Genomic DNA, 23620 nt, shown 5'->3' on the forward strand with positions numbered 1-23620 from the left:
ACACAATATATGCATCTATTTATTTGTCTGCCTTTTCACCTGTGTTGCTATGAGAGCATATTTAATAGTAGTATTATCTACAATACAAGAGAAGTGATGGAAACTTGCTCTAAGGAAGTGATGCTTGAGTTGGGAATCAGAAGGATGAGGTTGATTTATTAAAGCAAATATCCAAGGGATCCAAGGAATAGGCACAGTAAGTGCAAAGACCTAAAAGAAAAGAGACAGTGAATTAAAGGAACCAGAAGAAGAAAAGGAACTCCAGAATGTTAGTAGAGGGTAAGGGGATAAAGGTCCAGAAAAGGATTCCGAGATAGAAAGGACCAAGACCAAAAAGCAGATTTTCCTAGTTTCTATCTTTAAACAGAGGTGATGGGCTACTGTTTGCTTCCTGAGAAGATTGCTCTGGCTTCAGGGTGATAACCTGATTGGATAGGCCAAGTGGTGAGCAGCAGGGAGGGGGCAGGATCTGAGTTAACAGCATTGTTTCATCAAGTGGAACTGTAGTCATGGTGACCTTTACACAGCTTGTCTGGTGTCCAGCAGAAGAGTCCACTTAGTCTATTACATACAGGCATGATCGTAGAGGCAAAAATCTTTCTTTTCGTATTTCCTAAATACTTTCTCACACATCTAAGATCATGGCTTCTTGTCATTTTTGCCCATGATTCACTTTCTCTAACCTCAAACATGGCTTCCTTCCCTGAACTTAAATATGTACATTTTCAATAGTTTTCTTTTTACTTTATTATTATTTTAAAGAAACTATGGCCAGTTCAAGCTTAAGGCTCTTATGTCATTATTTTTCAAAGTTAAGGCTCTGATGTCATTATTTTTAGCTGCTCATATTTCAGAATATTCTTATGCATATAATGATGGGTGTGCCCAGGAGAGAATATCACATACGTACATGTCATCTACCAGACATAAGGTTGGGAACGGCTGGTGTAACAGTCAGAATCCTAGAAAATACTAAATCACATGATAGCAGAATCTATACTTATAACAGCATATGATGCCAATCATAAAAAGAAAAACCATCACCACCACCCTTTGGGATACAAAAACTCACAAGCCTGAAAGTTGCCCAAATTTATAAAGTACTGATAAAATATTTTTGCTTTGGATAGTTGCAGCAGTTGAATGATGGACAACGCCTAGGCAAATTCTATCCCTGTAGAATTGATCCATTTCAAAACACCCACTTTTCCCACAACTTCCTTAAGTTAAAGGAAAAATAGACTAAAATTTGTATTTACAATATATGTTCAGGCAGTTTGAACTGACTTACATTCCTTATATTACACCTTCACATTTTTGTCTAAGATGTTGTCATCACTATGGTTATAAACACACACATATATATAATATGAATATATAGTTTTATATATAAAAGTTATATCCATATGTAATATATATATTTTTTTCCTATTGAAAACATTGGTAGAGAACTCACTACAGGAATTATAAATATTTTACATACAAATCAAACTGCATTTAATATCTTTTTTCTAAATCAGACTTTCTATGGATCTATTGAAGTCTATCACTATAAATTTGTTTCTGCATTCTTTTTCTTTTCTCATGCTCTATGTCAACACTCAGCTGGTCTCCACCCTGTTCATTAAACTCTTTTTCTAACAGACGCTGCTTTTTTCCCCCCTTTTACTCTTTCATGTCATCCAGGAGAGATCAAAGAGTTTAGTCGTTCTTGTCCATTGTATGCAGAGGTGTGTGGGTGCAATTTTGCATGATTCTGGTGTTCACAGTGTTCAGGTTGCCTTCCTAATGTTTCAATTATTTTCCTTGATAATATTTGATATATGCTGACTGTTTCAACTAATAGAAATCATCTTTAATCTAGCTACCTTAATGAGAATAAAGGAAAATAGTATAAAGTAGTGAAACAACATTCAAATTTTATCTATTTTGAAGAAACAATTGACTCATTTTGAATAAGGAAATATTATTTTGTACAAGAAATCATACAAGTTTTCCCTGACATTACATTATATAGTTTATAATCAGACCATGAATGCATGGAGAAATAAAGTAAAACTATATTTTAAAAGTAATTATCTAATGTTATTTACTTATTCATTTTAATAAAAACTTATAAACAGCTTGATGTAAATGAAAAATTGTGCCTTTCACGTCCTTTTCCATGTTTGATAGTGAGAGTGAAGGCAATGTAGTGCAATGGCAAGAACTCTGAATCGGCTGTCAGGAGAGCTGAGTTTAAGCTCAGCTTTTACCACTAAGTAGCCATGGGATTTGAGAATACTATTTAAGCAATCTGAGTTTAAATTTCCTATATTATGAAATGAAGGATAGGACTTAGAGGAGCTATGCAGTAACTGTAAGATACAGTATTTTATAAACATGTATTTTTAAGCAAAAATTCATGGAAACTGTGGTCAGAGGTTAGCTCTGGACACATCATTTTTTAAAAAGTAAGATATCAAAAAAAAAAGTAAGACATCAGATATTGCTGAGCTTTCTGCTTAGGATGGTATTGGGCTTCAGTAGTCTTGTGGATATCAAATCTTCCAACTTAATTTTTTGTACTAAAATCTTCCAGATCAAAATATTTTTCTTAGCAGCACAGTTGAAAAGTACTTTTCATTTCTTTCTTAGGAGCTTATTAAAATTTTCAGACTCTTGAGTAGTATAAGGTAGAAAAGTGAATGGGATTACATTTTTGTCATCCATGCGGCAAACACATCATTTCATTTTGTTTTTTCATTTTACCTGAAGTTGATTTTACTCAAGAGACTGGAGGGCTTCTCTGGTGGTGCAGTGGTTGAGAATCCACCTGCCAATGCAGGGGACACGGGTACGAGCCCTGGTCCAGGAATATCCCACACGCCGCGGAGCAGCTAAGCCCGTGCACCACAACTACTGAGCCTGCTCTCTAGAGCCTGCGAGCCACAACTACTAAAGCCTGCACGCCTAGAGTCTGTGCTCTGCAACAGAAGAAGCCATGGCAATGAGAAGCCTGCGCACCGCAGCAAAGAGTATCCCCCGCTCTCTGCAACTAGAGAAAAGCCCACGTGTAGCCATGAAGACCCAACGCAGCCAAAAATAAATAAATAAAACAAATAAATTTATTTTAAAAAAAGGAGACTGGAAACTATTGATTGCCTCTGATGAATTTATGAACAAAGGGGTGTCAGTTCACATCTAGTTTTCTGGTCGTTTGCATAGTAAAAATGGAAATATTTTGGTTATCAATGGCATAATATTTTCCTATTCCTCTGTCAGGTAAGTTATTACATCTTATTCTAGAAAAAAATTAATATATGTCTAAGAGACTGTGCAATCTTAGCATGAACGTTTAAAAATTCCATACTGTTGTTAGGAAAAATTTGCAAAAATTTGACGTAGTGTTAAGGTACCTAGTACCTAGGACGGCTATCTAGCATGACATAATACAGCGAATAGGTGTTCCTCCCTGCAAATCTTCCATTTGCCTCCGAGATTTAGGCCAGCAAAGGGCAAGTCAATATGGGACACTAAACATCCATCCTTTCCAGGTTAATTTAAATATGTAGTACAACAGCTATTAAATACCAACAAAATAAAATCAAAAGAAGAAAAGTTTGCCAGGATAAAAGCACTTAAAAGGAGCTTGAACCCTGGCATGTATACAAAACCCCATTTGCAACACTAGAAATATCCAGACTTTTAGCCTCTGTATAAAGCTCTGTGGTAAATTCAAGTGACATAACTTGTTAAAACAGAAGCTAGTCTTGTAGTTCTTCATCATCACCTACTTTTTAAAGTATATATCCATAATGCATATTAGATAGGTATTTATTTATCACAAGAGAAATCCTGAGGTATAAAAATGTTGAGGAGACCATTTTAATGTCATTTCAGTGGCAGCAAAAGTCACACAATGAATCAGTGACAGACCTGTGGATTGATTTTAGATCCCATTTGACTCCCTTTTTAACCACTCAGCAATTCCTGAGATTGCTTTCAGTGGCCGGAGATGCACAATCGAATTAAAACGGCAGACAGGAAAAATAAAATAAAATAAAAATGGAAAGTAGTGATTCTATGTGGTTTGATTTCTGACAATTTGAAACAATATATTTCCTGCATGTAAACATATAAATCTCAAAACTGTACTCAGGTACTAATATCAAATTTTCTATCATTTCTATAGGAATGGATTGAAATTACTAAAGTATCTGAGTAAAATAGGCAAAGATAGAAATAATTGTGTTAAGTGAAAGCTGAAAGCCTATATCATTCAATTTTTGAGGCAATGATTAAAAGATGTCCTTTCACATAAATATATATTTATCCAAATACATTTATTCTAGCTGGAAACTCTAAAGACTCCTAAGTACAAAATTAATTTTGAGTAAAAATGTAGCTTTTTAAAAAATATGTTAATATTTCAATATCTTCACAGGCAGATATCTTGATAAGGCCCATTTACATTAAGGAAAATGAAATAGACTATACCAACTTTCTGTTATTTAATAATTTGTGTGCCATGTAAAATTAAGTATTTTCTGTTTATTAATCTAAAATTCTATGTATAGTAATATCCAAATTCTTCTGTGTTCTTGAAATATTTATTACGTGATCAAAATATTGAGAAATAGTAAAAGGGCATGTTTCATTGCTAAACTTACTTTGAATGAGAATTGAGAAACTTTAATTTTTAAAATATTTTAAGAAATAAGGGGCTTCCCTGGTGGCACAGTGGTTGAGAATCTGCCTGCTAATGCAGGGGACACGGGTTCGAGCCCTGGTCTGGGAGGATCCCACATGCCACGGAGCAACTAGGCCCGTGAGCCACAAGTACTGAGCCTGTGCATCTGGAGTCTGTGCTCCGCAACAAGAGAGGCCGCGATAGTGAGAGGCCCGCGCACCGTGATGAAGAGTGGCCCCCACTTGCCACAACCAGAGAAAGCCCTCGCACAGAAACGAAGACCCAACACAGCAAAAATAAATTAATTAATTAATAAAGTCCTACCCCCAACATCTAAAATATATATATATATATTTTAAGAAATCTATTTCAAATATATTTCTATATATTAATGCTACAGATTCTGGTTATCCCTTTTGCGTAAAAAAGAATCACAACTCTTGGGCTTCCCTGGTGGCACAATGCTTAAGAATCCACCAGCCAAGGCAGGGGGCATGGGTTCAAGCCCTGGTCCAGGAAGATCCCACATGCTGCAGAGCAACTAAGCCCATGTGCCACAACTACTGAGCCTGCGCTCCACAGCCCACGAGCGACAACTACTGAGCCCACGTGCTACAACTACTGAAGCCCACACGCCTAGAGCCCGCGCCCCACAGCAAGAGAAGCCACCGCAATGAGAAGCCCGCGCACCATAACGAAGAGTAGCCCCTGCTCACCGCAACTAGAGAAAGCCTGCACACAGTAGCGAAGACCCAACACAGCCAAAAATAAATTAATTAAAAAAAAAAAAAAGAATTACAACTCTCTTTGATTGTAAAACATATTTGAACTCTCCTGTGCATCTAAGTGGAAATACCAGTAGGCAGGTTTTGTTTATTTTTGCTCAACACCTTTCTTACACAGAGAGGGAATTAGTAGAAACAGAAAGTAACTGTTTTGTGGGTATCCAAGCACTTCTTTTATTGAAACATGACTTCCAGATTGTATTATCATATCCTTTTAAAGGACGCCATGAATTTGCCACTGCCACTTTACCAAGTTGACAGTCACTGTCACATTTCCAGCACCAAGAACTTAATGCTTCTTTTAAGTAGGTTCCTACTAATGCAAGTTGTAGTTCATTTTACTTGAAATTCACTATTTTGAGAGTGTTTACACCTGAGTATTAATGAACACATAGTGCATGTTATTGAATATGGCAGGATTTCCTTCTTTTTTAAGGCCTAATCACATTTCATTGCATCTGACACCACATTTTCTTTACCCATCCATCTGCTGATGGACATTTAGGCTGTTTCCCTATCTTAGCTATTGTGAATATTGTTGCAATGAACCTGAAGGATATCATGCTAGGTAAAATAAGCCAGGCACAGAAGGGCAAATGCTACATGATTCCAGATATGTGAGGAATCTAAAACAGTCAAACTCACAGAATCAGAGGAATGGTGGTTGTCAGGAGTTGGAGGTGGGGAAAATGGGGAGTTGCTGCTCAATGGGTATAAAGTTTCAGTTACACAAGATGAGTAAGTTCTAGCGATCAGCTGCACAACACTGTGCCTGTAGTTAACAGTACAGAATTGTGCACTTAAAAAGTTGTTAGGAGAGCAGATCTTGTGTTAAGTATTCTTACCACAGTAAAAAAAAAAACTAACAAAAAAACGCACATGGGACAGCATCCTACCAATGAGGATGCTACAGTATTGGTACACTATGAGACTAATATTGATGTCACTAGGAAGGTCGTATGTTATTGACGGTTATGACAACAAATTTACTAGTTGTGTGATGATGGGTAGATTGTTGACTCTCTCTGAGACATAGTTCCCTAAAATGAAAAATGGAGATAACACCTTCATCACAGGGTTATAAATACAAAATGCTATAATAGTCATAAAACCATCAAATATGTCAACGATGAGTCATGAATAGTAATAAAATTAATGAAAAAATCATGGAGAGTAGTTACAGCAGGATAGAAATGGGGCAGAATAACAAGGGGATAAATTGGATACATCATCTGCATAAAAATTTCACAAAATCAGTAAAAGCTATAACATAGTAATGAAATTAATATTAAAGCATGGATATTTTTCATTTAAAAATTACTATTTCTAAGTATAATATATCTTGTTTCTTTTTGTTTAGTTATTTGTGTTTTATTTTTATTTTTTAAACAAAGTGTGTTTGAATTGCTTTCACATATGCATTACACAAAATAGCATTCTCTGGATTTACAAATGTGGAGAAACCATGTTTTTGTTATACACTGTGGGTGAGAAATTCGCATAACTTTGCATATGGTAGCTTAATGTTTTATGCACAGTATAAATTCAGTTTATTTGTAGACTTAGCAGTGAAAATTGAATGTGCGTAAGCCACAGTATGCTACAAAACATGTTTATCTAATTGTCCCCAGACAACTGGGAAACCATCTTTTCATTGGGGAGTTTAAAGAGTATCATCATGTCAGTGTATGTCATCTAGTGGTTTATGAAATTTAGATGTAATTTTCTTATTGTTTGTTATGAGAACTTTTAACAGTACTCAGTATCTTTCCCTCACTATCAGTCCAGGTTCTCAGCATGTGACACTACTCAACTTTTGCCACAGTCTCAAAATGGATGTACCTATATGTCTTTTTTCCCCTCCACACACGCATTTACACCAAAAACATGTTTCAGAACCAATCATAGCAATACCAGTAGTTTCTTCCTAAAATCTTGTATAGCTCTTGGCTAGCTTCCCTAAACTCAACTTGATCCTAATTTTCCAGCCTCATTTTTGAAAATCAGTGTACTAGATGCACACTGGGGTATCTGCCATTTCGCCATTGGACTTTAATGTCTCTGTTTTCCTATTCTATCCTTCTAGGCTTACATAACGGATCCTCCACAACCATCAATACTTCACCTATTTTTCAAAACTCAGCTTAAATGTGATGGCCTTTCTTCACTTCATCAAGTGTTCCCTTATTTACAGTCATCACCTTGTTCAAACTAGGCACACATTAAGTATTTTTGGAATATAAAATAAATACATGAGAAAATCTCTGACTTAATACCCTAAATCAGAATTAGTGATTTTTTTTTTTTTTTTTTTTTTTTTTTTTTTTTTTTTTGCGGTACGCAGGCCTCTCACTGTTGTGGCCTCTCCCGTTGCAGAGCACAGGCTCCGGACACACAGGCTCAGCGGCCATGGCTCATGGGCCTAGCTGCTCCGCGGCATGTGGGATCTTCCCGGACCAGGGCACGAACCCGTGTCCCCTGCATCGGCAGGCAGACTCTCAACCACTGCGCCACTAGGGAAGCCCAGAATTAGTGATTTTAACCCTTTTCTCGCTCTGTGCCAGGCTGGTACTTCCTTTTAAAGGAGCGGGTTCTCCACTCAGACGTAAACCAATGAATAGCATGATTGCCTCAGGCCCATTATAAAATACCTATGAAACCCTTAATTTTTCATCAGTACAGTGAGGATGTGAAGAGTGCCTACCTCATCAGATTTTGTGAACACTGAGTAAGGTAATACATTCAAAGCAGCCAGTACAGAGTATAATTATTGCTTAGTAAATACTAGCTGTTTCGAATATAGTTGTTATTATTACTGATGTTTCATCATGTTGAAGTTACATATTTATGTACACGTTAAATCTTTGAGGGCAGACATTTGTGTTTATGTTCCTCACCATTACTGTTAGAACCTTGCTTAGGAAAAATGTTTCTTATATTTTTATTAAAGTCCATTTTACCTCTATTGAATATAAATTGCTTCTGAATACAAATTGCCTCCAAGATCACTTGGGCATTGATTGTAGCAGTTGAACAGAATTGTAGCTACAAAGCTGAAGAGCCCTAGATATAAATGTTAAGCCTCCATTATCTCCTAGTATTCCCCCAAATCTATTTAATAAATAAAACCTTTATTCCAGAACTTCTGGTTTTCTCATTATGTCTTTCCTTTTCACTTCAGTGCTATGCTCATCACCTCACGCTGATTCACAGCACCAGCCTTTGCTCTTTCTATTTCCCCAGCTCGCATCACGTCCAAATTGACTACATGTGGTAAGCCTGGAGCAGCTGAGAGCCATGAGGAACCTAGACCAGAGGCCATTACACTAGAGCAAGGGGAGTGTCCTCAGATGTGAAAAACAGGTGACACTATCTGCTTAAAAGCTACCACAAGTTATCTTCTTAGTGTGCCACCAGTTAACTTACATAGCATATTTTCTAGTAGTAACTAAATTTATAAAATTATAAAGCTAAATATAGGTTCTTCCTGATTAAAATTAAGTACCAACAAAACTAGAAAGCAAATACAATTGAAATTAGCAATAGCAAAGCAATGGGACAATAATATCTTTGTGTATCTTGAAAAGTAAATACCTTCTTACAATATGAACGTGGTTCTAGTGACCAGAAGCTAGTCTTTGAAGCTAGCAGTTCTACCTTCCTTTGTGCTCTGGGGTAATTTACTTTTCTCTTTTTGAACCACAGCAAGATCTTCCTTCACAAAGCCCACTCTGACCCCATTTTGGCCTTTACTTGGCAGGAAGACAGTGTTTGCATATCAACTCAACCTTTGCTTCCTTCTTATTAGCCCAAGAATATTAAAGGTATATCCTTGGCACTCACATGCTTATAAGCCTTAAGCAAACAAGAGCACTAAAATCTTAAGATTTTACATGATTATGAGGTAGTTATCCAAATAATCTGGAATGGACTTGTATCATTTCCTCAGGTTATCATCAAAGTGAACAATCATGATTTAAAACAAATCTACAAGATAGCTTGCTGAGGCCTATTTGAAACACACTCCAAGAGGAGGTAAACATATTCTGATTTGTGGAAATTCAGTCTAAATTTATCTTGGTATTTTCCCCAAGTTTCAAATATATTAAACTAATGCCTTCCTTCTCACCTATATATCCAGGCTGTATTTCCACTACCTTAAACTTTGGTTCCAAATGAAGTAATTTAGGCAAGAAGACAAAGAGATAAAGGAAGAAAAACAGAACTAGAGTTCAAGGGCAAAGAAAGGGTCATGAAGAGGAAGAACAAAAGAGAAGAGGAAAACAGCCCAAACAGGTGAGCAGGCAATGGGGTTTAGCACTACTCTTTGTGTTTTTTGAAAAATATAATATTGATAACAAATTAGTTTTTATAAACAGAAACTTCCTTTTAAAATAGATTATATAGGGAATGAGTGCAAAGCAATCAATCAAAAAGGGCGCAGTAAGAGAAAAATTTAAGTTGGAGTACACACCTCCAGTCACAGATTAGCTCCAAGAAATATAAAGTCTTTGATCCAAACTAGCTACTAGTAGTTATGAAGAAAAGAAAAATATATATTGGTCAATGTGCTGTTTATGATTTAGTCCTTATGTCTGTATTGTGAATGAAGATGTCACTCAGAAATTGAGTACTACGGATAACACAGTCTTTTAATAAGTAATTGAGAATGACATCACTGCACCAATACGGCCTTAAGAAAACTGTTTAATTTTGTTCAAATTCTTTTTCTGGCACTAGTTGAACCAGATCTGACAAAACATGAAACTAAATACTCTGAAAGTTAAAAACTGAATGCTAACATTTCTATTTTTTCTGTCATTGTGAAATAGTGATGAAATACTATGAGGGGGGAAAAAAGAAAACGTTTTACAATTGAGCCAAATAAGTGTAGAGGGTAAAAGTGTATTAATCTCATAACTATGGTGTTTTCATACCCTATATTTAGAGCAAACCAGTCAAAATATAAAATGGTGATTTGAAATCTTTTAAATTGGGTATAGGAGAAGCTGGTTTGGATTTTTGGTTCTCTCTCTCTTTCACCATTTGTGATTTTTTTTTTTTCCCTAAACTTGTTTCTAATCATAACTTAGGTCCCTCTACTGCCTCACTTGGCCACTAGTTCTGTTGATTTTGAGAAACAGCCTCACTGATAATATCTAGAGTTTAGAATGTGAATAGCTCACAAGAAATATATTGCTGAGATGTTAAGGTCAAAGAATTTATGAACTGTGATTCTTTTTCTCAAATACAAACAGCAAAGCATTTTAAAATTTCATCTGCAATATAAACGGTGGTATTGTTTATTCAGCATGGTAACTTGTATGGTCCACCTTCCAACATGATTCAAGTATTGAAAGATTAGGGAAGAAAAACCTGGAAACCATAATGGTCTTGCTCTAACCACGCTTGGCTCAGTTTGAGAGTGCAAATGAGGGACACACTGCCTCTGGTGGAAATGATGAAGCGAGAAGAAATCACCAAGGAATCCTGACTTTTCCCACCTAACCTACTAACATAAGTGGGAAAAGTCAGACTCCAAGACATGATCTAAGAAAGATGGAATGATGTAACCAACCCCAAAACAACGCCTCATTGCTTTACCAAGATATCTGAATTTCTTAGCTTTAGCATTTCCTCTTAGAAATAAACTTGGACTCTATTGGACTCAATGACATAACACACTGAGAGAGATAACTCAATTAGAGAAAGTTAGATTAGATGTATAAATTAGTCGACAGAGCACTAGCTACCACTTAAGTAGTATTTGAACCTGGAGACTGTTACTAAGAGCATGTGATTCAAAGTTTTACATGAAAGCAAACTCTTATTCTTGGTGGAAGAGAAGAACCAGACAAAACATTTTATTTTACATCTTGATATATTAGTTGTCATTGCAGAAATGACCTTAGAGATAGCCATTAAGCTTCATTGCATTTCTTAATGTCCCTTTGGTTCTATCATAAATTGAGATCATGACATTATGAGAGTATTTATAGAGTTAATATTTTCCAGCTCTCATCTGGGTCCATCTTTCTTTAGATTTCCTTCGCAGTACAAGGAGGAGGCCCGTTTAGGATGTGAGAAAACATCCAGACACTTCTTCGAAAAGCTATCCTCCTCCTAAATTCATACATTTTTTTTATTAACAGATGTAAATTTGAAAGGGAAATACCATATACTATAAGCCTTTTGGGAATATTCTGTCTCGTAAGGATGACTTACACTTTTCATTTGAATGGCATGGATGCTGAAAGCTTAAACACAAAACTCATCTGTACTCTAGCTCTGAATCATTCCTTCCGTGAACTCTGCATGCATTTTAATAATAAACACACACATGCGTATGGAGCATGTGACCTCACTGGGAGTTATCTGCAATGTCAAGTACTACTGGAGGATAACCAAGAATTGACTGACACATCTTATAGAACTGGAGCTAATTAATAGGTCTACCAATTCCCAATTGTACTACAGGAAACACAAACACAAAATCTGCTTAATACAGCAATAAATGACATACCGTGTGTGGTCATAAGGCATTCACTATACAGCAAGAGTAGTTTTGGAATACAGTATTCAGGAGTTTAAATATCGCTATTAAAATGCTAGAAGAGCAAAATTGGGTCTATTTTCATAATTAGAAGACTAAACAAGGTTTTTTCTTTTTTTTTTGCAAACTGTTCATGATTATTTAAAAGGAATTGCTATTTCCTCGTATAAGATCTGAAGCTATTAAATGATAAAGGAAGTCTTGCTTTGTTTCAAAAGTGATGTCTTTTGTGGCATCCAGCCATCTGGAATGGTAAGTCCATAATTTCTAACAATGAATTTCAACAATCTTGGGGACTCAATGTAAGACAAAGAGTTATTTTAAAGGAAGAGCACTGCAAAGAAAAAACTGGATGTTAAAATGTCCATGATTTCATGATAAAAGCAAAAAGTCCTTTTTTGTATGATAAAATTATTTGTAATATGTAAAGCCTGGACAGAAGTTTAAAAAGTAAACTATTTCACTATTTTATGTAGAATGGGGCAGGAACAGCAAAGTATACATGCTACTTTTCAACCAGAATATAGGAGAAAGATTTGTCTTGGTTCTTTCTGAAAATCCATCCTTGTAAATAAAAGTTACTAAATTCAAACTTCATGAGACCTTATGAACTCTTGTCCAACAATCCTGGCCTCAGTCCTGATTATTATTTTATTTCTTATTCTTCCAATCTTTCCATTACCAGCATTATTTTCCTAACGGCATGAAACACATATTGTCTCTTTTTTCTCAACTTCAAAAACAGCATAACTGTTTAAATCCGAGTGTAGTATTTTTAGTACCAATACAGATCAATTTAAAGCAGATTCTCTCTTAAGGCAGCTTAAGCATTGAAAATTAAATTTTATGTTGTCTAGACAAGCCATCGTGATAATATCTTTTCCAGAATTTCCTAGATTGACTGTCTAGACTGCTCCAAATTCCCCCAGGTAATTGCATAATCATTTTTCCTCTGACCCCCTAAACAGTCTGGAACAGTATCTCCCCATGTATAGTTGCCATGCAAATCAAGATCACTGAGCTTCTGAAGGAGGACTTCTCTCAAAGGTTCTGAGTTTTAGGATTTCAGGAAAATACTTGTACGTCAATATCCCACCTTAAGGAGATGGGAAGGAGGAAACGGCCTCCTCCATTTTCCTGGGTAAATGGCCTGGCTCCAGAAGCTGTACCTCTGCATCTCCCCACCCATCCATAAAGCAGCAATAAAGTAGTTGATGAGATGAGAAGGAAGGAACTTTGCTAAAGAGCAACTTCAAAAAGAAAAAAAAAAAAACAAAACTACATTTTGGGGAAAATGGTAAAAATACAGGAACAATATATGATATTTTAATTTAAACGACCACCAAGATCATCTAAGCTTCAAATTTAAAAATGGAGGAAATTAAGCTAAGTACAGAATGACCTGGCAACAATGAGAGCCCAGTGCAGTAACATACAACCTCTGATGAATGAGGTACATTTAACAGCAAGGTGGTAACTATCACCATAAACCCTGAAACCGCTTTCAGCCTGAGATACACATTTCTATTTTAAAAATGATAATCCACATTTTTTTCAGTATCTACCTATTAGACAACATTAAACTCTTACAACAACTGTATGAGGTAGAGACCATTCTCATTACCACTTTCTAGAGTAGAAACAAAGACACAAAGAAAGTTAGTAGCTTGCTCCTTATCAAGCATCCAGTACTGAAGTGAGGTTGGACCAAAGCCCTGCAGTGTGAGGCCAGGTGACCTGCCTTTAACAATGATGGGATTAGAACTCCCTGAGTTTCTACAGCAAAAACTGTCAGTGGGTCACGCCCCGCTGGGAGGGTTGGAAAGCAGTTGGAGGTAATAAGTCAAGTTCTCATTTAAAACATATGGACACTGAGAATCGCAGAGGTTTGTTTTGTTTTTACATATTATGAGACAGAGTCTCAGAGAGGTTAAGTAATTTTTCCAGTGCTCCACAGCTAGTAAGTTGCCGAACATGATCAGAAGTCAGATCTGTCCCTAAAGCCTATATCTTTTCTACCAACCTGTGCTTGGAGCTCAGCTGTCCGGACCCCACTGTCTTATACAGCATGGTGCCTGGCAGATGTAAAAAGTGCAATACAACATGGGGAAGGTTCTCCAGAGCTGTCTCCAGTAAACAGAGAAGTGAGACCCAATTTTAGGGTGCCTGACTATAGGAAATAGCTGAGAAGGAAAGAAAAAGGGAGAGATTTATCCAGAAGTTACTGAAAAGTTAAGTATGCAAAGTCTCCAGGACCGTGTGCAGGAAATTATTCCTAATTTCATCCATATGAAACAAGTAATTTAAGTGGAACTGCCCTTCCTTAAAGTTAATTTTTACTTAAAACTCTTGGGTATGTCAGCAAGAACAGTATGCATACTTGTAAAGGAAGGAAGAAGGATGCAGTGGGAGAAGAGGCTGATGAGGGCAACTGTCTACGCCGGTGAGACCCTGGTAAAGGGTTTTTTTTTGTTTGTTTTTTGCGGTACGTGGGCCTCTCACTGTTGTGGCCCCTCCCGCTGCGAAGCACCGGCTCCGGACACGCAGGCTCAGCGGCCACGGCTCACGGGCACAGCCGCTCCGCGGCATGTGGGATCCTCCCGGACCGGGGCACGAACCCGCGTCCGCTGCATCGGCAGGCGGACTCTCAACCACTGCGCCACCAGGGAAGCCCCGTAAAGGGTTTTTATCTTCCCAGGATCATCAGGAAAGTCATAATAATTGTGTTCAGTCTAGAAACCACATAGCCTCGAAGGTGCCTTCTTATACAAAGAAGGCACAACACAAACTGTTTTGATTTCTAAGTCTTTGGGTTGAAAGAACATATTTGTAACTCTTTTGTACCCATTAAGAACATATAAAGGAAGGCTCTAGAGTTTAAGTTATAAAGAAGTGGCTAACATGTAAATTATATTTTATCTTTAGGATTCCAGAAATATTCTGGGAACAAATTCTTTATCTGTTGAGTATTTCTGAATTCCAATCTGAAAGAAAATTTTGTCACAAATGATTTTCTCACCACATGAACACTTTTGTTCTTCTTAGGATTTTGTGCCAAAAATAATAAAAAGGCTTATAATTTAAGGCTATTGATAAATCCAATTCATGGAACTGCTTTCCTACTAGTAACTTTTCCTTTAAATACATCCCTAATTGCAAGTTGTACTTAAATTTCCCTAACTTTAATTTCCTCACTAAATTTTCTCACTAAAACGTCTTGTAGGAGTAAGAGACAAACATTTTTTTTTCCTTTTTTATACTGACAAAATAATAGCCCAAAATATAAAAACAAAGCCTAGCTAAGCAAGAACATAAATGTGAGTAATTTAGCTCAAACATGAGATCAGATCACTGTGCACATGTATGGCATCCTTTCTTAATCTCTGGGCAGAAGAAAACAACTGCGGTGGCAGACACTTCTGGCTAAGGATGGAAATGGAGGGGAAAAGCTGGCAATATACAAATGAAGGAGAAAACAGTACACATTCAGCCTGCTGACATCTGCTGCACATGCAAAATGGATTGGACTCTGTAATCCAGAGCGAAAGCAAATGCTTCCTCCCTTCCTCCTGTTCCACAGTTACTGTTGAGTGATGGTCTCATTCTTTTTGCATTCACAGATTAAAATTAATAACAGCATCTGAATTCGAAGTAGGTCCCAATGAATAGCAACTAGAATCTAAATGAACTGAAGAAATTAGTAATGAAGCATTTGAATAGGAAGGGGTCATGGACGAACACCATTTTTTAAAAGCCAGCTTTACCTCAGGATGATGTCCAATTTCAACGTAGGTGCAAATTGGATGAAAAGCCCCCGTTCCACAGGCGTACAAGTGAGTCTGATTATAAGCCTTAAGCACCTTGATGAAATTAGCACATTCTTTCTGTAAAACAAAAGGAAAACCAGTGAGCTCTAGTGGTCAGCATGGCTGAAGTATCCTCTAGGGTGCTAGGCATGTTTGAACAGATTTCTTTTGTGTCCTTTCACATCATTTTTAGGGCTTATTATTCTATTGTTTGCTCACATTATTACATGAAATACAGAAGGTGTCTGCTTGCATTATTACATGAAATACAGAAGTTCTTATTTTGGGGGGGCAAAATATAATATTCTCTTTAATGTTTTTATTAAAACTATAATTTATACAAAAGTGGAATAAAGTTATAGATAACTGATTATCATATGTGACTTTTCTAGAAATGAGGGAAACAGCAAATTATATGGTTAATGAATGAATTATTTAAATCATAACAATGGTGAAAATTTCAGAAGCCAGCTCTGAGTTTAATTTTGGAAAATCAAAAATAAAAGGTAATACAACCTTCTATTAAATATGAATTTGAAACATCATTAGGAACTCATAATGATGGGTGACTGACTTTGAACTTCAGTAGTGCTTCTTACTAGTGAGCTTTATAGACCCTAAGAAGACAAAACCACCTTCTCTTGAAAAAGTCGTTTAACCCCCAAAGACAATTTGGGTATAAGATGAGATAGAGAAGGTGTTAGAGTCTGCAATGTCTACAGGCTGAAGGGTCTTTATTAGAGTGGCTATAATTAATAAATATTTTCATGCAGTTCACGTACATCCTAAACCCATACGTAGATCCCCTGCCCAATGAGTCATGGATCCCCCAGGTAAAAAACAGCTACTTATAAGAGAGAATTATACTCATATCTTATTATTATTTATAGAAGTTTAGACATTCGTGCCATTTTATTACCCAAATAAAATGTCACCTAAGAGATAAATGGACAGAGCTCTTTATATTTTTTCTATATACTCCATTATATCTATAGATCCTGTGAAAGAAAATGTTCTACAAACAAATAGGAATCTTAGCCTTTTGTTCCTGTTAAGGAAAGATTTAGGGGAAAAAAATCAGACAGTCAAAATATAAACTAGATAATTTTATTGCCAAAGAAATCAGAGCAGAAAAGACATGATTTTTGCCAACTATTTTTAAATAGGTGAGTCCATATCAATACTGTAAAAATAAAACAATGAAAAGAGAAATTCAAACTATCAGAATATTTTCAAATAAAATGTTATGGTCTATTAACCATATAGAAAATCTTAAAAATTAAATACATATAAGTAGAAAATATGAGTTTGTCATGGAATATACAATACCCATTTTTTAATATCCAATTGAGTATTCATATGGTAAATAATAATTACATTGAAAATTATTGTTATTGATCATAGACTTTCTTATACACATAGTTTTGTGTTTTTGCCTATTAAACATTTATAAATAAGAGCCAAATATGTAACTAAAAATGCAGATAAAGATCAAAAGCAGACTATAGTGCAAGTAATGCTGGCAAACATAACAGTGGATTGGCTTTGTCCTTGCGCCTCTATGTGTGTAACACTCCCAAAGTCACTCTGTACAACCTATGACTCTTCAGGTGAAAGCTCAGAATACATTTAGACTTATGTAGTCCATTGGTGTTTATAACTGAGGTGTTACAATTATTTAAGTACATTTCCACATGACACTTGTATTCTGTGACTGTAGCTGATGATTTTGGTATTAACTTTGTTGCCTCCATAAAATAAAGAGCAGACCAAATCTGAGAAGAATAATTGTTATTTAAATTCAAATACTTGCTTTCCATCATCACTGATTTTTCTAGGATGACATCTGAGGATGACCTATAAACATATCATCCCAAAGGTGAATCAGATCTTTTTAAGGAAAAATATGAAACTTGCCAGTTACGACTCCTCATGCTTCCTTATTATATGCTGAGTAGTTTAGGGGAGCAACTAAAATACACATCTAATTTCTCCCACTGTTTTGCTACTTAGATCCTGAATCCTTCTTTTGTCTGGCAAGGCATTATAACATAGAAAATTAAGCACTGAAATCAACTGATTTTGCAACTTTCTATGAAGAAAAATTTCCTAGCTTAAAGAGTACATGCATCTTATCCATGTACCACTTTGAACACGGTACATCTTAGACATAACCTTAGATAAGCTCAGATATAACCTAACTTCCAAGACTTTTAGTCACAAACTCCCCATTCTGTAGCAGTTTCTCCTCCTTCCCCAAGAGGATAGGGCATGGATCCTTGGGCAGAGGAAAGAGGCTGTGGATAGGGAAACACCTGATAAACTCATTTACAAATAAGACATTTATGAGTCTTACCCAAAGGACTTAACCTTGTACTCTTAAGAAAATGCAGTCCTTTGCAAATAAGTCATTTTCAGGAAAATGTTTTATGACACCTCTTTCTTTGAAACATGTAGGTGGTCACATACTCTGCTTTTACATAAAGACAGCTATCCATGACAGTGGACTCAATATTATAGCATTCAAGATTATAAACAACCAGTTCCAGCACCATATGTTGAAATTAAGAAACTGGATGTGCACACACATATTGGTAAGCAAACGAATATTCTAATAAAGAGCAGTGGCACACCCAGATGGATGTATTGTTCATTTTAGAAAAGAACAGGGTTTTAGTTTGCCCACAGTTATACCTATAAAGATATGCAGGGAATTTAAAATACAAACCCAGTTTCTCTAATCTCATTACTAACACCTCAGGGCATCCTAGAAATTTGAGAATAGACCCTAGTTCTCTGCAATAAAGGAAAAAAAAAGGAAGGGAATATTTCATGAGCGCAGATACTTGTGCATACAAATGAAGGCTATGTCACTTCTGCAACTGTTATGAATTCTAAGATTATAGAATCTGTGGGTTCTTATCTCATAGATTGGGTAACTGATTAGCAATAATTATTGACTGAAAAATTCTCAGGATTCTTGAGAACTAGGGAACTGAGCCACACTGAATATCCTAATTTTATTTTGTTCTCTATTAACTGTCAAAGAAGCACCACTCTGATATGACAACTATTCCTCTACAGAGCTGCTGGAAAAAATCACGGGACTATAGTTGTGAAACCTGGCAAAGGGTTCTACTGAGAATGTTGATAAAGATTCTATCTGCCCTACAAAGCAGCTAGACCCAGCCTACTAGCCTGAGGCCTGGAATGATTTTCCCAGTGAACTTTCCCAGGTGGCAGCAGGTTGTACTGTCTCTGTGCCTGGGGGCTAGCTCAACATTATTTTGAAGTGAAGGTTGATGCAAATAGAATGGGGAGAAATTTCTGGGGTTTAGAGAGTATGTTAAGACACCTGAACTGAAACAAAGAAATTGAATGAAATACTTTCAAAATTGGTTTAAAATAGCTGCAAGGAAACTCATCAATAACAACTTAGGAAGAAACAGTGAATTAAAAGAACTGCACAGAGAAGAACCCAAAACTTGAAAGAGACATTGTGAGTAATGACTGTTCTTTAAATAGAAAACCTACATAAAAGAGTATCAATCCCTGTCATTCATTTGCCTTCATTCTCCAGCTTGTTGCTGCCAAGGTTTTTGAGTGTTCCAAAACGGGATATTCATTTTATTTGGAAGCAGCCTGGACATTCCTCTAAAAAAAAAAGGAAGCATGGCAGAAAAAGGAAACACACTTCACACATTTCTGCTCTAGGGAGACAGAAGAAGAGTGTTTCTGACCTTTTCTTGAACCGTGACGATTCTTAAAACTCAGAATGTAATGTACTTTTTGGCATTCAACTACTGCACTGCTTTGCTCAGCACTAGTGGATTTACAACGTAATAAAGAGAATGTAATCAGTTCAAAATGAATTCATTTTTCAAACCTGGATCCTTTTTGGAATTTAAGTTGATACACACACAAGTTTAGCCACGAGTTGGCTTCCCGAGAGTCAGGCAACCATACTGAGCTCTTATTTTACTGAAATGTACTCCAGAACAACAGCATTATAAATTGTTAACTTAGCCTAGTAGTAAAAGTAAAGGCAGTTATAAACCAGCAAACCCAAGGCCACACATGAAGCCCAATGATTCATCATCCTTAGTGACAAACCATTTATACTTATTTTTTAAGAGTTTCTAGTGCCTTCAGGTCAAATGTAGAGAGGAATTACACACAGAGATATTAGCCTGGAAAAATAACTTAGAAAGAAAATGTCTACCCCCAGAAAAGGATATAGAAGCCAAATGCACAGTGATTCAAAAACAAACATCACAAATATGCAGCACTGATTAGAGTGTGTTACAAAGACTTTTCCCGGACAGTTAAAAAATAAAGTCCATCCATCTGTCAAAACAACTGCTCCATGCATGAAAATTAAAACAGAATAGAGGTGTTTTTAACTAACTTCTGATAATTACACTTTCTATAAAAGAATGTAATTTACCTCCAATTCCAATTACCTCCTTGCATGTTCTTAAATTATGGATGGAGCAGTGAAATTTTACTCTAAATAAAAGAAGAGAAAAGAGGAGAGAAGGCCGTGAAGATGAACAATCTACATTTAAATATATTCAGTTCATGATTAAATCAAACAACTTGTTCTAGTTCAAATATAAATCAGCTCAACATTAATGGATATAGTACAACATTGCCTCAGGTCAGTGAACACTCATTTAAAAAGGAAAAAAGTCTCTATCCCATCAGCAATTTATGTTGAAATATTTTAATGTATAATGTAGCAGCTGGGAAAGCAAAGGAAGCCTTTTCCTATCATAGTGGGTGGATACATTTCTGCATGAAAATCCATTAATAAGCTTAATTCCTGAAGTTAATCTGTTGACTTTCTTTTTCTCTGGTCAATTTATTTGGCAAGCTGGCTGAATATGAGAATCTTCGTGCCAAAGCAGTAATCCGTGAGATTGTTCCCGTCAATCACTTCATCCCTCTCTGTATTTAAGCTGTTCCATGCTTACCTAGCAATAATGTTTTGTCTTTTTTTCTTTTAACACTGTGCTATTACAGCTGTGATCAGATCATCCATAATCATGTCTTCCTAATACCTCAGCATTCACTAAAGGATGTTAGAAATCTCTTCTTCAAAGAGGCATGTCTAATAGAACTAAGACTTAACTGTGTCCTATTTATAGTCTTAGCCATCTAATGTTGAATTTGTGACTTGGAACTTTTTAATATCCACCTGATGAAATAGTGAGTAGCCTGTTCTGTCCATCTGGGGAGACATTTTCCCCTTCCTTTTTAAGAAGAATGATGGCATAATCAAACCAATGGACCTTTCCACTTCAATGTTTTGTTTTGTTTTGATTTCAGAGAATTTTTTTTAAACATACTGATTCAACTAGAACAACTAAGATGGCATTACTCCATGGCTAGTTATTTAAGTATCTGAGTCTATTCATATTAATTGAACTATAACATCTTCAAATCCATGACAATTAGAAAAGAAATTCTAACTTGGTTTCAATGATGTGATAGACTAAATGAAGACTCCTGCCCAAGGATACCAAAACATTTTACCTGAATGCTCATTTCAATTAAGCATCCCATTTGACTCGTTTTTCACCTCTGGATTGACTATCTGTTTTGAAGTTCTAGAAATACTGATTAAGATTCTATAAACATTTTTCTTTCAAATTATTTGAAACCTTCAAACTTGGTCAAAATTATATGCCTAAGCACTACAGACCATGGTATTAGCAAAAGTTAGCCAATGTGATTCTCTTCTACTATTTAAAGGAGCTTTGAGCAATTTCACTTTGAAATGTCATATGGACCAGAGAAGCTGATAATGTCTACTTTTGGCTTATATTTTATTTTACATTGTGCTATCGATCTAATTATTACATTTGTACCACTCACTGGAGTTAGTTGATTGTGGGTGGTCCATACAATATGTACTTAGCATAACCTTTCTTCATCTCATATTCAAATGAATGCAAAAAATTGTAAAATACTATGCGAAACCAACCTGAATATTTTTTCCTGCCAAACCAGAACTATTATGTAGTCAAAAACCTTACTCTGATTTCAATAACGACATTCTGTGGTTTCCAATATTACGCAAGGTTGTTGAATACTTAGTGCTCATGCCTTAAGGCAACTAAGTCAATGGTTTACACCAAGTAGGTAGATTTACAATCTAAAGAGATTTATTGTGGACAGAATTAGCTGGCATATTAATTCTAACATATATGCATTTATCATGAATGAATTTAATACTCAAATAAGGGAGATGAATTGCATCTTTAATCACCTATGAGATGTAGCTTTAAGGAAGGAGAAAAAAAATGAAATCCAGATTTTAGAGGAATGCTATTTTTTTTTTTTTGTGGTACGCGGGCCTCTCACTGTTGAGGCCTCTCCCATCGCGAAGCACAGGCTCCGGACGCGCAGGCTCAGCGGCCATGGCTCACGGGCCCAGCTGCTCCGCGGCATGTGGGATCTTCCCGGACCGGGGCACGAACCCATGTCCCCTGCCTCGGCAGGCGGAGTCTCAACCACTGTGCCACCAGGGAAGCCCTAGAGGAATGCTTTCTTAAAATTCATATATACCTCTTTTCTACCCTCTGCCTTGTGTAATATCAAAAGTAAAAAACTTTTGAAATCCTTAATGTCTAAAGTACTAAATGCTATTATATAATTAATAATATAAAATATTCTACATATATTCTAATAAATGGAGGCTCTTTAACCATTTACAATAATCCATTTAGACATATACTCCATATTTATAATATATGTGGATTATACACACATTTATATGTATATATATTATGTATATACATATATAATTTTAAAAATAATTTCTGAATACAGTTAAAAGTTTAAACTTTAGAATTAAAAAATTTGTTTATATTTATTAATATTTAATGAAAATGTTACTTAGTCTTAGGTATGTATTTACATTTGAAAAGGTATTCTTGAAGAATTTAAGAAAAACATAGAACAAAAGTAATAAAATCAAAATGAAAAAATAGAAATAACATGAAGGTAGTTACCTATACTAATCTGATGCTTTAAAAGTCAGTCAGACAGGGGTTAGAATTATTAAAGCATCATTTTCCATTTGCTACGTGACTACAAGAAAGTTATTTAGGACTTCTGAGCCTCAGTTTCTTCAACTAAAATTGGTATTAATGACATATCTGTGTAAAGTACATAGTATGATGCCTAGCACTTATTAACGGAAGAGTAACATCTTATTCTTTAAATAATCAATCATCCATTTGTTGGTTAGAATATTTTCATGTCCGCTTAACTCTCACACGATTCCACACACCGTGCCATGACTTGGGCAAGAAGTCTATTATGAATTGTTCATTTCTTCTTAAGTACAGTTAAAAGAGGTTAAACCCATAATTGGTGGTAATGAGAGGTGGATTTAATAAAATTGGTTTTGAATATTAATCTGTGCTCATTCCCGTTACAAAGGCGAGTTATATTTTGTTCATTAGAATTTTCATAAAATTCCAGTCCTCCAACAGTAAGGACTATCAATTATAAACTTATAATCACTCTTTTTATCAAAGTGGTAGATGGTATGAATCATTGTCACAGTCAAACAGCAAATACAGCAATTGTTTCTCAATAGCTGTGGCAGAATTGTGGTGTGTCACTTAGGTAAGCTGGGACTACACCCTTTGAAAGGAAATGTGTATCTTATAACCAAAAAGGAGTTACATAAATTAGTTAATAAAAGAAACGATTTAGAATAATACCTAATATACACAGTAAGCTTCAATAGATGTTAGCTATCCTTATTACTAGTATTCTTTGAATATTG

The 23620-nt window shown here is 35.8% G+C and overlaps 1 protein-coding gene across 1 annotated transcript in view; it reads right to left on the reverse strand.

Moving 5' to 3' along the window:
• SEMA3A (semaphorin 3A) overlaps positions 1-23620 on the reverse strand; it is a 329851-nt gene that overhangs the window by 138775 nt on the left and 167456 nt on the right. Inside the window, exon 6 of the mRNA XM_033862942.2 lies at positions 15775-15894. Coding sequence (XP_033718833.1) covers positions 15775-15894 — 120 coding nt within the window. The remainder of the gene's footprint in view (positions 1-15774; positions 15895-23620) is intronic.

The sequence above is a fragment of the Tursiops truncatus genome, chromosome 9 (genome assembly GCF_011762595.2).
Source record: "Tursiops truncatus isolate mTurTru1 chromosome 9, mTurTru1.mat.Y, whole genome shotgun sequence".
Lineage (NCBI taxonomy): Eukaryota > Metazoa > Chordata > Mammalia > Artiodactyla > Delphinidae > Tursiops > Tursiops truncatus.